General features: G+C 47.6%; 1 protein-coding gene across 1 annotated transcript in view; it reads left to right on the top strand.

Annotated features, from left to right (window-relative positions):
- Positions 1-14,775, top strand: part of BAIAP2L1 (BAR/IMD domain containing adaptor protein 2 like 1) — a gene marked incomplete at its 5' end in the record, with an annotated part of 86,655 nt that overhangs the window by 65,946 nt on the left and 5,934 nt on the right. Inside the window, 4 exons of the mRNA XM_082671486.1 lie at positions 1,047-1,194; positions 2,921-3,128; positions 3,779-3,856; positions 5,517-5,697. Of these exons, the coding sequence (XP_082527612.1) occupies positions 1,047-1,194; positions 2,921-3,128; positions 3,779-3,856; positions 5,517-5,697 (615 nt within the window). The remainder of the gene's footprint in view (positions 1-1,046; positions 1,195-2,920; positions 3,129-3,778; positions 3,857-5,516; positions 5,698-14,775) is intronic.

Raw genomic sequence — 14,775 nt, 5'->3', positions numbered from 1 at the left:
GTGCTGTTTTCTCTACTTTTGTACCTGTTCCAAATTTTTCTAAAATTAAAGTTTTTCATTTCCCCCTCGTCCCCTCCAAAAACACCCCAAAACAAGAGCTGGGCTCCTTAGCAGAATGAATCAGCTTGGGAAATTAAGCCAAAGAACTCTTCCAAAATACAGTGCAAAAACAGGATTTAAAAAAAAAAAAAAATTAAAGAGGTTATCAATGTTAGCTGGGTTGAAACGTGGGAGGTACGTCCAGCTGCCACCTGGGGCCTCACCGCCCGCATGTCTAGTGGGGATCTTCCCGCTCAGCGTGTCCAAAACCACATACCTGAGGCTCTCTCACTCTAACCCTGCTTCTCCTCAGTCTTTCCCATCCAGTAAATGGCGACTCCATCCTTCCAGCAGCGCGGACACCGGACATCGACCCTCTCCCTCTCTTAGGCCACGGCTAGCCCGTGGGTACACACTGTTGTTTCCCACCACTTCTACCCCCACCCTGCTCTAACCGAGGTCCAGCAGAGATGACCACGGTAGCCTGGCCTTTAACACAGCAGGCAGGGTGATCCTGGCTGAATGGAAAAGACCAGAACCTCAACAGACGGCAGAATGCTAGCGATAAAGAGAGGATTCTGAAAACTTTCAGGGAGGGCAAAAATAGATTACTCACAAAGGAAAGAGAATCCCACTGATACTGGAAAACAAGATGTTAGAAAGTAATGGAGTAATGCACTCAAAATTCTGTGGAAAAATAATTTTAAATGTAGATGACTTTAGCCAAGCAGCACTTAAAAGGGAGCCTAAAAATCCATGTAGACAGGAAGGAGATGAGTGCTTCTCAAGGGGTGGGGAAAATGGGGAGTAACTGCTTTAAAAAAAAAAAAGACAAAAATGGAAAAAAGGACATGGTGTTCTTGAAATAATTCAAAAAGGGGCATTGCCCTACAAAAAATTTGGGGGGAAAATGGAATTTAAAGCATGTGATGCAAAACAGTCCGGGGATCTGTCTAATGCCATTGCTGTGTCACACTAATGTTAAACTAATAACGAATTTTTCACAGGTTGGGCGAGATTATGACACCCTTTCTAAATATTCACCAAAGATCCCCTCGGCTCCTTCAGTCAGAGCGTTAACCAGCCCTTTGATTGATATGTTTAATAACCCAGCCACAGTCGCACAGAATTCAGAAAGAAAAAATAATTCAACAGGTAAGATACTTAGTTGGATTTCTTTTAAAGTACCTTTAAAAGTTTTTAAATATTTAGGATAAGTGTGCCTTGAGATAGAGGTAAATACACATGTATGGTAGCACCCCCTCCACACTGGCTTGGAGGAACTCACACCTTGTGATGGGGTCTAGGTTTATTCTGAAACCATAAGACACGTTGCTTTGATACATGCCAATTCTATATACAGATTGATGTTTACATACAGTGAACATTCCTATTGAAAGGTGTTATATTTTAAAAGAAATGGGATATAACTTACAGAGCCTCATGCTGTGTTACGTATTGGTGGCAATTGGACTAAAATTTCTCTTTTTTTCAATGAAACTGTAGAAGTTCACATGACAAAATTAATGGTTATCAGTCTTACCAGTAAGCCTCGTTTAAATTATAATCAGTGTTTTCATCGTCTCTAACAGAGCACTTCATGGTTTCTGGGGGCTTAGGTTCTAACTGCTTACATTTCTTAACCCGGTTGACTCTATTTCAGTAGACTGGGACCAGTTATTGTTTGCAGGCATTTCAGGTGGCTTTGGTTAGGCTCCATTCTGCCTACACAGAGTCTTTGGCACCCAGGACCTCGAGACTGTCGTGGCGCCAGACCCGTCTCTTTTGGGGGGGACTCACGGGCCCCTTGGGTGTGAAGTCGTGGCAGTCACACAGTGTGTTGCTCGCGAGAGCCCACGGGCTGTCTAGCGCGTGCAGCTCTTGGGGAAGAGATGGAATTTTCAGAATGTCAGCTGGAAAGATGATACTCTGTAGCCATTTGCCTTTGAAGAACTATAAGTTATATTTAATATAAAGATAAAATATACAGTGCTGTGTGCCGCCCAATCATTCAAATGATTCTTTGGTTCTTATTGGTAAAAGCTAAATGAAAGTCATTGAATTCAATACAGCCGAGGTAATTAGACTATGCGGCATGTTGAAGAGATAGCAAAGTTTACATTGTACTTATTAAGAATTTGCGAGAATGACGCAGAAAGAGATTTTGCATTATTTTATAGTAAATAGTGGGCTAGCAAAATTTGAGTGGAAAAAAAATATGGAAAAAAAACTTTCCATTCCAATTTTGGGGTGGCGGCGGGTAGTGCCGGTAGATATCAGCCTGCGTTGAGCTGAGACATGACGGAGTGCAGCGTTAGGCTGTGGAGCCAGGCCGCCCGCATCTGGTTCCATCTGGTTCCAGCTTCTGCCACGGGCATCTAGGGGGAGGGGTCAATACACGTGACTCACCCTCACTACATCCCTGCCACGCGCGCAGGTGAGCAGCCGTGGCAGCAAGAACGTCTACATTTCCAGTTTCTCTTTTTTGTGGCACAGGCCTTGTGATTTGTTCTGGGGGAGTGCGGCAAGGAAAGCAGTGGGCCACTTGGTGGTGGAGAACTTTGCCTCTTTAAGAGCCGTCCTGATTGAATCAGTGCAGATGAAGCTTGGCTACACTACTTTATCCTCTCGGTCTGGAAAAGAGCCTTTAGCCACAGGGATCCTCCTCTGAGAGGCCTCGGGCCATGGCTCTGCTGCTGTCCCTTGCTGTCCCTGTCCATCCAGACATGGGTGGAGGTGTGGAAGTATAATCCGATTGGTGTCTCAGTGGAATGAGTGTGCTGGAGAGATGGGGGCGGGTGGTTTCCTGGGCTTGGCTCCTTTGAACTTGCCTGATCATCCTTCCTTGAAAAGCCATCACTGCTCGGTTCATTTCTGACAGGTTCTTCAGATGACCCCAGTTTACAGCGATCGGTTTCTGTTGCCACTGGACTGAACAGGGTAAAAAAGCAGAAAGTGAAAACCATCTTTCCGCACACGGCCGGCGCGAACCAGACCTTACTTAGCTTCGCGCAGGGAGATGTCATCACGCTGCTCATCTCCGAGGAGAAGGACGGCTGGCTGTATGGAGAGCATGAGGACACCAAAGTGTAGGTCTCGGGAGGGGGTCCAGTGGTCCCACGCCGAGAGGGCTGCTGTCTCTCCTCGTAGCAGGTCTTCCTTGTGGGCAGATGAGCATTTTCACCACAGTTAGGTTCATAGTTTAGTGACAGTTACAGTTAACTGCAGTTGTTCTATTCCCAGTCATTCCCCAACTGTTCTCTGTGTGTGTGTGCGTATATGGATGAATTTGATGCGTAAATATGTAGGAGTCGCTTCTGAAAGTAGTTTTAAATGTTTTTTTCACGTGACTTCAGATTTCTCAAGATATACTTTGTTAAGATTTAGCATGTGAATGGTTTAAATGCCAGTGTCATCATTTCAACTGGACGTGCATAAGCTTTACAGGAAGTAGGTTAAATCAAGTTTCTGTGTAGATTATTCAGGTATTAAGTAAAACCAATATGGAAACCAAAGACAAAAAGGGAATCCAAATAAGAGTAATTCTGTATATGAGAGACTGCGATGAGAGTGGCCCGGCCGGCCCCTGCGCCGTGACCGAGCCGTTCCGGCCCCTGCGCCGTGACCGAGCTGTTCCGGCCCCTGCGCTGTGACCGAGCGTTCCTGGATGTGTTTATGCTTTGCTTGTCTGCTGGGAGCATCCCAGCAAGGTCTTTTTCTCCCCACTCTTCACCTGCAGGAGGGGTTGGTTCCCGTCGTCATACACAAAGTTGCTGGAGGAAAACGAGAAGGAGACCGTGAGCCTGCCCGGACCAAGGTAGGACCTGCCTGTGGCTCAGATGGCCCAGGGGCAGAAAACGCACCTCGACCTCGTGTTCTCAGGCGTGTCAGAATTAATCTGGATGTGTAGCAGAGCCCACGGGGAAGCCGCAGATGGTGTGGAGTAGGGGGGGGTTGCGGGGGATTGCTGCTCCGTGATTGCTTCCTTCCTGACTTCTGTTGCCCACACGCTTCACTGACCATCTGCTGGAAAGAGACGCGCCCCAGAACCCCCCTTTAGCCTCAGAAGCACTCTCCCCACCTCCTACCGCAGCTGAATCCAAGGCCCTTGTGCTCTGTCTTGGTCTTACTCGGCAGCCTTTAACACTGATGAACACTTTATCTGGAATGTTCTCTTGACCTTGCACTCTTTATTTTCCCTCCACCTCACCACCCATCCATCTTCAGTACCCTTTCAGATCTCTCCTCTGCCTTGTGCTTAGACATAGGTGTCCTCGGGATCTGCCCTCAGTCCCTTTTTCCTTTTCGGTGCTTCCTGGGCCACCGTGTCTGCCCCCTAAGCTTGAATTACATCAACGGGCTTCACTCAGCACCTCTGTGCCAACACCGCCCCCTCACGTCTGTATCCCATCCAGATAATGATCATTATCACCATCACTTAGGAACTGTCCAAAGTGCCTTACACTGACCAGGTCATTGAATCGTCATACAACCTTGTGAGATAGGTCCCTGCTTGAAAATTGAGAAGATGGGGGCACGGAAAGGTGTAATAACTTGCTCAGGCAGCTGGAAGTGGTGGACCCAAGACTAGACTAACCCAGGCAGGTCTCTCCCAGCCAAGAAAGACGTGAATGTTTGTATGTGGTGTGGGTCCTCAGAAACATGTCCAAACTGAACGTGGCATCGTCTTGGCCACAGTGTTTCCCATGTCAGAGCAACCGTCCTGACCCATCCCGCTGTCCCCAGCGGACCGCGGATGCCGCACCTGATGCCCCCCCCAAGTCCTTCCATTATACTTGCTCCGAGCCATCTGTGTGTTTCTGTCCCTTGCAGAATAGCTCAGCTGCCAGTGGCCAAGGACTGAAACTAAATATATATATATATATATATATATATATATGTTGTTTTTTTTTTTTTTTGGCGGTACACGGGTCTCTCACTGCTGTGGCCTCTCCCGTTGCGGAGCACAGGCTCCGGACGCGCAGGCTCAGCGGCCATGGCTCACGGGCCCAGCCGCTCTGTGGCATGTGGGATCTTCCCGGACCGGGGCATGAACCCATGTCCCCCGCATCGGCAGGCGGACTCCCAACCACTGCGCCACCAGGGAAGCCCTAAATATCTTTAGGATGTTGAAATGCTGAGACTCTTTAGTCCGCAGTGCTCGATGCTTTTGCTTAAGGCATTTGCTGTATTTTCTTATTGAACTCCTTGAATTAAGAGCCAGCCCCTAATTGAGCCAGTGTTCCTCTCCTTTTCTTTTGTCATGTCTTTTAAAGGATTTGAGTGTACATTTATAAGTCAGCAGAAACACTGCAGTGTCATATACAGTGTGTGTGTGTGTTGGGGGGGTAATCTCCTCCTCCCTCACCGTATTAGATTATTAATCCACCGCAGTTCTGGCCATAGGAGATTGGGGATGTTTGGGGTGCAGGGGCCAGGTCTCATCTAACTTGTATCCTCTGGTTCTTGTTCGCTAGCTCAGTATCAGTACGGAGCGTGAGCACGATGAACTTATCTGAGAAAAGCAGCGTCGTCATCCCCCCACCGGATTACTTAGAATGTTCGTCCATGGGGGCGGCTGCAGAAAAGAAAGGAGCGGTTTTCCAAAACGCTTCTACCTTTAAAGCACCAGTGTCCAAACCAGAAACCACGTCTCCTGTGAGTAAGGCCCAGTGTACCGCGATCCTGAACAGCAGGCTCTGGTGACGCGGGGTGCTTTTCCCTCCACACAGGAAGGTGCTGACCCCCAGGCGGGGTGGAGACTCCCTCCCAGGGCCTGCAGATTCCCCTGCCACACAGCCTTTCAGCTTCCTTACCTTCAGTCCCCCTTTTGTTTTTAGTTTATCTGTAAATGACAGTTTACACACAGTAGGCCCATCATTTGCCAGACTGTATCAGGTTTTAAGCTCTCCTTGCTTTTGTTCATGGCTGCAGTCCTTTAGACCTGTAGTGACCTTTTTCTGCATTTTCTTCAGTTTTCATATTGTTTTCTGAAGGAAGACTTAAGGTTGAACATAGTGATCTGATCATTACACCTTCAGAAAGGGTGCTGTGTAAACCCTGTGTGTACGTTATCTGTAATCCTAAACAAGCGGGTAAGAGGCACAGAGGCTGTGAGTCACTTCGTCTGTTCCTCTGACAACTCTGTCTTCTGGGCCAGGCCCCGGTGTGGGCTCTGGAGACGCAAAGATAAACAAGACCAGCCCCTGGCTCTGCTGGAACTTAGGTTCTAGTGATAGGAAGCAGACGATGAGAAGTTAACACAAATATCAATGCTAGAAGCTACATGGAGGAATGTAGCAAGGTGAGGTGATGAGGGATCGGGTGACCTCTTGGATGGAGGTCAGGGTTTGGGTGTTCTGGGAAGCTGACTCTGAGAGCGAGTGCGGGTGCTGATGAGAGCCGCCCGGGCCCCGTATGGAAGGGAGAGGCTGGCCCGGAGCCTCCACTGCCCCCGCCGAGACCTCTGGGCTGGGACGGTCCTTGGAGCTGCCTGGATTGGGGGCAGCATCTGGGGGCCGGGGTCTTAGCCAGAGCGATTCCTGAGGAGCGCTGCCGGCCAAGGGCCATCTCCCCACAGCCAGAATCAGTCCCAGTCCTGAAGGGGATCTGGGCAGCACATGACAGAGCCTGCAACGGAGCACTTCTCTGGGGGGTGACATCTGAGACCCAGGGGTCAAGGGGAGGAGCTTCCCAGATAGAAGGAGCAGAAAGTTTAAAAGTCCTGAGGGTGGTGGACTCGGCACCCTCGGAGCAGAGGAGGGAGGTGAGGATTCCAGGGTGGCGGAGCCTCCAGAGGGGTTCTCATCTTTTTTTAAATTTTATTTTCAGTGTAGGTTATACAGTAGAGAAAGGGGGAAAGGATGGAGGAAAGGGGCTGACTGAGAAGGAAGAAGAGCACACGGGGAGGAGCCGGCTGGCCGGGGCAGGGATGCGGGTCCACTGTGCCGACGGGAAGGCCGAGGGCCGGGGCCAGGGTGCAGCTGGGAGGACAGACTCGAGGGCTGTGTTGGGGGATGTCTGTCAGTGCCGAAGGACGGATCACCAGCGGACGGGGCGGGCAGGGAGGTGCTGAACAAGTTCAAAAGAAGAGAATTGGTGCCAGAGGTGTTTTGCAGAGTGAGAAAGTGAGCGTGCTCCGGAGAGAAGTGGGATACGAGCTGTCGGTGCAGTAAGCCTGGGCCAATGTTTCTGCTCGTTTTCCGTTACCCTTCGTTATCATGTGCTCCTTCCTGTGGTGCATGCAGAAGCCATGCCTCCCATGGGGTGTGTTGTCACCCCTAGTGGGGGCCTCTGTTCAGCTCTGAGCAGGGCGGGGGCGGGGTCGCTTACAGGAGATGGGAGTGCTCCCAACGATGGGCCCATCGTTGCTACAGTGCGAGCGCAGGTGTCGGGGACCGTGCCGGCCCCCTCACAGGCCGAAGCACGTGTTTTGGTCCAGGAAATGCACTGTTCTGAAATCTCATTCAAAAATGCCTTTGGCTTCTCCTCTTAAATAAGCATACTGTGTGATTGTTTGCAAATCACCCCAACTAACTCCAAAAATTATTTTCAGAAGAAAATGGAGCTTTTCCATTTTGTTAGCAGTAGATGTCAAAACTGGACAAACTGCTTGGGAAGGGCACATGTGAAATGCTATTTTATTAAAGGCCCCAGTATATTTTAAAACAGTATTCAAACTCTTTGGAAATGATCTTAAGGCATTTCTGAAAGCATTAACAATTCCTTTTGCTGGGGAAAAAGAAACTTTGCAATTTGCACGTCACAAAGCTCAGAATCCAGGCACGTGAGGGCCGTTGTTCAGGTGGGACCTGTCCCTCTAGTGCCTTCTCCTGGCTTTGATTTGCAACTTTTTCTTATGGAAAAATTCGAACATAAAAATGGACAGAATAATCTAATGACCTGGTCCCCCAGGTTAGCTTCAACAGTTCATTTATAAATCTTGTTTCATCTCTCCCCCACCCACTCTGAGATCAATTTGAAGCTAACAACCGACAACATATTATTTCACCTGTAAATATATTAAAGATCCTCTTTTTTTCTCTCACATGACCACAATGCCAATTATCATATCTTTTAAAATTGACAATAATTCCTGAATATCATCACCTGGTCACTTCAAATTTCTGATTGTCTCATTAAAAATTTCTTGACAGTACAGTTGTTCGAATCTGGACCCAGGCTAGCTCCCTACATTGTAATTGGTGGTTCAGTCTCGTGATGAGTCTTTCCATATCTAGAGGTCTCCCCTGTCTCTTTTTCCTTGTAATCTCTCTGTAGAAAACCCAGGTTACTGGTCCTGGAGGGTGTCCCCAGTCTGGATTTTTGCTGGTTGCATGCACATGGTGTCCTTTACTGAGTTCCCCTTTGTTCTGTATTTCCCGCCTTGATCAGAGTCTGTTGTTGTTTTGTTAGTTTGCCTGTTTTGTTTCGTAGAGCATTTCATCAGTGGTGGTGGTGGGTATAGGCGTCTGCTTGTTTCCTTCCGTGATGTCAGCAGCCATTGATAATGACCGCCCGGCTCCATGGATGTAGGTTGTACAGGCAGGCCTCAGAGATGTTGCAGGTTTGGTTCCAGACCATCTTGATAACGCAAGTCACAGGAACTTTTCCGTCTCCCGGTGCACATAAAAGTTATGTTTACACTATACTGTAGTCTGTTGAGTGTGTAATAGCATTATGTCTCAAAAAGCCTCAATTTAAAAATACTTTATTGATAAAAAATGCTAACCATCATCAGAGCCTTCAGTGAGTCGTAGTAGTGACACCAAAGACCACTGATCACAGATAACTGTGACTATAATAATAATGAAAAGCTTGAAATATTGCAAGAATTACCAAAATGTGATGCAGACATGAAGTGAGCAAACGCCGTTGGAAAAATGATGCCTATAGCCTTGCCACGACCTTCAATGTGTAAGGAACAAAAAGAGCAGCATCCGTGAAGCACAGTCAAGTGAAATGCAATGAAATGAGGCCTGCCTGTACAGTGCCTTCTAGGGTGGAAGAATCTTGCCCCCACATCATAGCACTGGGATTACAGACGAGAACACACTGGCTAACAGCACCGATTTTAGAAAATAACGTGTTTTAATTGTCAGTATTTTTACCACGTGGATAAAGCTCAATGAAGAAAGCATTGGTGTACTTCTCACCACACTGGATGGATAGATTGAAAAATCCTGGCTTTAGATATCAATATAGTCAGTAATGATATTCATTATTAAGCATTTGGCAGTTTAAATGAGCTCTAACTTTATTTTTAAACCTCTCTGTTGGCTGGATCAAAATAGACTGTCAGTATCGGGAGGCTGTCTTGAAAAGCATGGAGACCAGCTAGGCAGCAGCACCGCACGCAGTGCCCACCTTTTTATCCCTTCCCACTTGCTGGGCAGCAGAGCTTCAAGCACACTGCTTTCTCCCCAGGCCCAGGGTGGCCTGGCTGCCCTGGGGCCGCCTCCTCTGTGGCAGGCCCTCGTGGAAGCTGCTGCCCTGCCCCCCGGATCAGGTGCAGGGGTCCTCAGCTCACACCCTGGGGATCCTGGTCTGCGAGGTCCCAGGGCTGCCTCCAGGCAGAGCTCCACACCTGAAGCCCCTCCCCACCGAACCGGTAACTTAAGGTCTCCCGACAAAGCCCAAAACCCGATGGCTTCACTGGTGAATTCTATCAAACGTCTAAAGAACTAATACCAATCCTACTCAGACTTTCCTTAAAAGTGGAGAGGAGAGAATTCCTAACTCATTCTGTGAGGCCAGCATTGCCCTGACACTCCGGTCAGGCCCCCTATTTCTTTTTTTTTAACATCTTTATTGGAGTATAATGCTTTACAATGTTGTGTTAGTTGCTGCTGTATACAAAATGAATCAGCTATACGTACACATATATCCCCATATCCCCTCCCTCTTGCACCTCCCTCCCGCCCTCCCTATCCCACCCTTCTAGGTGGTCACAAAGCACCGAGCTGATCTCTCTGGGCTATGTGGCTGCTTCCCACTAGCTATCTGTTTTACATTTGGTAGTGTATATATGTCCATGCCACTCTCTCACTTCATCCCAGCTTACCCTTCCCCCTCCCCGTGTCCTCAAGTGCATTCTCTGTGTCTGAGTCTTTATTCCTGTCCTGCCACTAGGTTCTTCAGAACCTTTTTTTTTTTTTAGATTCCATATATATGTGTTAGCATACGGTATTTGTCTTTCTCTTTCTGACTTACTTCACTCTGTATGACAGACTCTAGGTCCATCCACCTCACTACAAATAACTCAATTTCGTTTCTTTTTATGGCTGAGTAATATTCCATTGTATATATCTGCCACACCTTCTTTAAGCATTCATCTGTTGATGGACAGTTAGGTTGCTTCCATGTCCTGGCTATTGTAAACAGTGCTGCAGTGAACATTGTGGTACATGACTCTTTTTGAATTATGGTTTTCTCAGGGTATAGGCCCAGTAGTGGGATTGCTGGGTTGTGTGGTAGTTCTGTTTGTAGTTTTTTAAGGAACCTCCATACTGTTCTCCATAGTGGTTGTATCAATTTACATTCCCACCAACAGTGCAAGAGGGTTCCCTTTTCTCCACACCCTCTCCAGCATTTATTGTTTGTAGATTTTTTTTTTTTTTTTTTGGTACGCAGGCCTGTCACTGTTGTGGCCTCTCCCGTTGCGGAGCGCAGCGTACACGCAGGCTCAGCGGCCATGGCCCATGGGCCCAGCCGCTCTGTGGCATGTGGAATCTTCCCGGACCGGGGCACGAACCCGTGTCCCCTGCATCAGCAGGCGGACTCTCAACCACTGCACCACCAGGGGAGCCCTAGAGCTTTTAAATATTCTTATATGAAATAAAAAAATAAAGGCCACTGAAATGAAAGACTGAAAAAGGCCTTCCAGCCTGCAAGACAGAAATAGGGGGCCTATCGTCAAAAAATCTACAAACAGGGCTTCCCTGGTGGCGCAGTGGTTGAGAGTCCGCCTGCCGATGCAGGGGACATGGGTTCGTGCCCCGGTCCGGGAAGATCCCATATGCTGCGGAGCGGCTGGGTCCGTGAGCCATGGCCGCTGAGCCTGCGCGTCCGGAGCCTGTGCTCCGCAACGGGAGAGGCCACAACAGTGAGAGGCCCGCGTACCACCAAAAAAAAAAAAAAAAAAGCTCTAAATATGTAATGAAAACGCCCTCCTTCTGTGATTCCAATGGCGATTAGTTGGCGTTGATTTTGCAAATGTCAGAATAATGAATGTTGACGAACACTTTTCTTAATAATAAGTGAAACCTTGCAGTAAAAGGGAACAGGTATAGAGTCGATAGTTACAGTGAGGTCACATTTATAACGTTGGCAACAAACATTTCTATGGTATCAGACTGCTGTGACCAACGAAACTTTTTTAAACCCAATCACATGGCACGTGAAGGTACACTTTGTAGAGGGGATCTGCAGGTCGCACTGGAACTCGTCCATGGAACATTTATTGACGAGCTTATTACGGTCCAGGCCCTGGGCTAGGCTCTAGGGTAACAAATAGGAATCAACCCCGGAACTGAGTCCAGTGAGCGCTGTTTATTGGGGCTGTGGAAAAGGTGCAGGGTGACAGGAGGCGGGGAAGGCCCTGGCTCAGGCTCCTGGGAAGCATCAGAAGTGGCTTCTTGGAGGCAAGCATTTGAGCCGAGTCCTGAAGGAAGAGCTTTGATGAAACCCAAAGCCTTCAGACGGTGTCGTGGGGTCTGCGTGGCTGGGCGCGGTTGGGGCAACGGCGGAGAAGCGGCAGGATGGGCAGGCCAGGGGTGACGCTCCCCGAGCCGGGCCGCCTGGGCTGTACTGCGTCCTTTCCCATCCTTCCGGGTGGCATTCGTTCATCCAGGGAGGGGACGGTAGGAGTCCCGTCCACTGCTGGGGATGGGGCGACAGGATCTGTCAGTACTTAAGGGGAAGAACTGATAGAGCTAGTGACTAACTGCTGGTACCTACACGGGAGAGAGTGCTGTTCTGTCTCAGCTCTGGGAGCAGGTCTGGTTTACTCATGTTTACATATTTTGGAGCCTTTTTTTTTTGGATAATTTATATAACGAGCACATAACATTAGATCTTTAACATGCCAGCGTTAGAAAGAAAAAACATTCTTACACATTTAACTACTAGAAAAATATAAATATTTATTTTGGAGGTTCTGAATAATTAAAAATAATCAGCGTCCCATAAGTATGATTGTATTAATTAAAGACGAAGTTACTTATGGTTTGTTAAAGTACCTACAATTTGAGAAACCACCCCCTTCCCACTTTTGATTAAAAAACAGATAAAAGTTGCCTTTCATGGAGGTATTTATATATTTTATGATTTGACTATTAAGGAATGGCTTTATGGTAAAATTTTTATCTAAAATTCTACTTTGCAAATAATCAAACTGATAAATTATCCCACTCTTGAGACAGAAATAAGGATGAACTCTTAAATTAATATTTATCCATCCCATGCTTTAAGTAAACAAAAGTATGTTTTAATATTTTTTCACCTCAAATGTTGCCATTTGCTGGGTACATTAAACATATGCTGAAATTAGGTTTCCTTTTAAATCCGGCGGGCAGTCGAAGCTACAGGTTTTGGCTAAACAGCAAAGTCCAAGTTTGGTCAGGGTCTCCTTGTAAAAATTAAAACATCTAATCATTACATCTCATTTTAAATACTACTTCTAAAAATAACACTTCATAAAAATAATCCAGAGAATTTTTGTTTGGGTAGAAAATTTGGAAAACATACAACAGTATTAAAAAGAAAATTCTATTTATAATCTCACTTCTAGGATAACTCCTGTTAACATTTCATTATATTTCCTTTGAGATACAGATAAATATTGATATATTTAGATATATAGATATTTTCCCCTCCCTCCCCAGCACCCAACCACATGGTGGGATCATAGCATTTTCTCATATCACCTTAGAAGCATTTATGCTTCTAACGAGCCCCAGCACTGCTGCCTGGGCTGTGATGAGCTGCAGGCCTGTGGCAGGAACCCTGTGAGCCCATGAATAGCACCTCTGTGCCCCTCTCATCCTCACGGATCAGCAGCATGTAGGTGTCCCTCCATCAGAACTCCGTTGATGAGACAAGTACCACCGTCACCTGTGTGCTGTTTAAGACGTACCAATAGGTTACTATGTTCTGATCTGGAGAATAATGGAAAATGCTAATTAATAAAGGCCACAAGAAAATATTAATTGGCTTTTAAAAATCATCAAAGGCCACAAGGTTCGTGCACTTCCTGAACGAGGCGCTGCCATCCGTCATTTCAGAGCCTCTCAACCAGTCACCCTGACTCTTCTGGATGTTCAGTTTTCCATGTCTGTAAACGTGCATCTAACCTTGGGCTGAAGACGGTAATAACCCAAAAGTAAGTACAGGGCGTTCACAGACGCATCATGAGGTATAATGACTGATTCGTATTCCATTTCTATCGCTTCATCTTTTGAAGTAATATTTCAGTATCCTCTGCAAAGTGCCAAAGAAAAAGCTGCAACTGTCAGCGGTGTACACCCTCAGATGCCTCCGCTGCCTACAACCTGTCCGTTAGACAAGCTACCGCGTTTCATCGCTACCAAGTCAGAGTGGGAGTCCAAGAGCACAGCAGAGCGGACAGAAGGACCAGCTCTGCCCCAAAGAGAGCCCCTGGGGAGCAGGTGAAAAGGCCTGTTTTTAATAGGCCACCTAGTCGTCGTGGCCTCTTGCAAAGGCAGCAGACACAGGATCCAATCATCTGTGCGTCGGTAAACAAACCCGGAGAGATTATGGATCAGGCAGAAATGTTCCGGAACTGGGCGGCCCAGCACAGTGGCCACTGGACACGGGCTGCTGAGCACTTGAAAAGTGGAGAGTGCAACTGAAAGGAGCTGAGTTTTTAATTTTAAATTTGTATTTTCATCTAGTCATACAGTGAGCGGCTGCTGTATCAATCGGCCAGGTACAGATCACACAAGAGAGAACGAGATTTCATTTAGAAACCTGATCCAGAGGGTGATGGTCGAGAAGCAGGTACCACGATGAGGCCCTTCCAGGACCTCCCTGAGGGCTGGAGACACAGCCCTGGAATTTCGTATCTCAGAGGTTCTTACGCCCAACTGGGCTGGTCATTTATCTTTCCTAAACTGTTTACACCAGCTGATAACACTGGAGAAAAGTATGTTCTGTCTCAGCCAGACTCTGGGGTCCGTGGGAGCTGGTAAAGCAGCCTAACACTTTTTTTTTTATTGTTGTTGTGGTACGCGGGCCTCTCACTGTTGTGGCCTCTCCCTTGCGGAGCACAGGCTCCAGACGCGCAGGCTCAGCGGCCATGGCTCACGGGCCTAGCCGCTCCGCGGCATATGGGATCTTCCCGGACCAGGGCACGAACCCATGTCCCCTGCATTGGCAGGCGGACTCTCAATCACTGCGCCACCAGGGAGGCCCCCCCTAACACTTTTATATGTAGATTTTACACACACACACAACCATCAGAATACTGTCAGTTACACGTCGAGTTTTGTTTAAACACCAGGATACCTAGGGTATACCTGGGAGCCACCCACCAGAGAATGTTCCTGAACCCAGTGAGGTGGACCCAGCTGCCCTGGGACGTCCCATCTCAAGAGATGAGATGCCGTCTTTTCAGTACCGAGGGGCTGGGGGTCGGTCACGTGCTCTCTGCCTTAGTGGCAGTAGCTTTTAAGTAATCCGATAACTGGGCTTTAAATAGCTATTGAAAAACCAAGC

Source organism: Grampus griseus (genome assembly GCF_964374135.1).
Source record: "Grampus griseus genome assembly, chromosome: 14".
Classification (NCBI taxonomy): domain Eukaryota; kingdom Metazoa; phylum Chordata; class Mammalia; order Artiodactyla; family Delphinidae; genus Grampus; species Grampus griseus.
The sequence above is the reverse complement of the archived record's forward strand: the minus strand, read 5'-3'. Positions and strand labels throughout refer to the sequence as shown.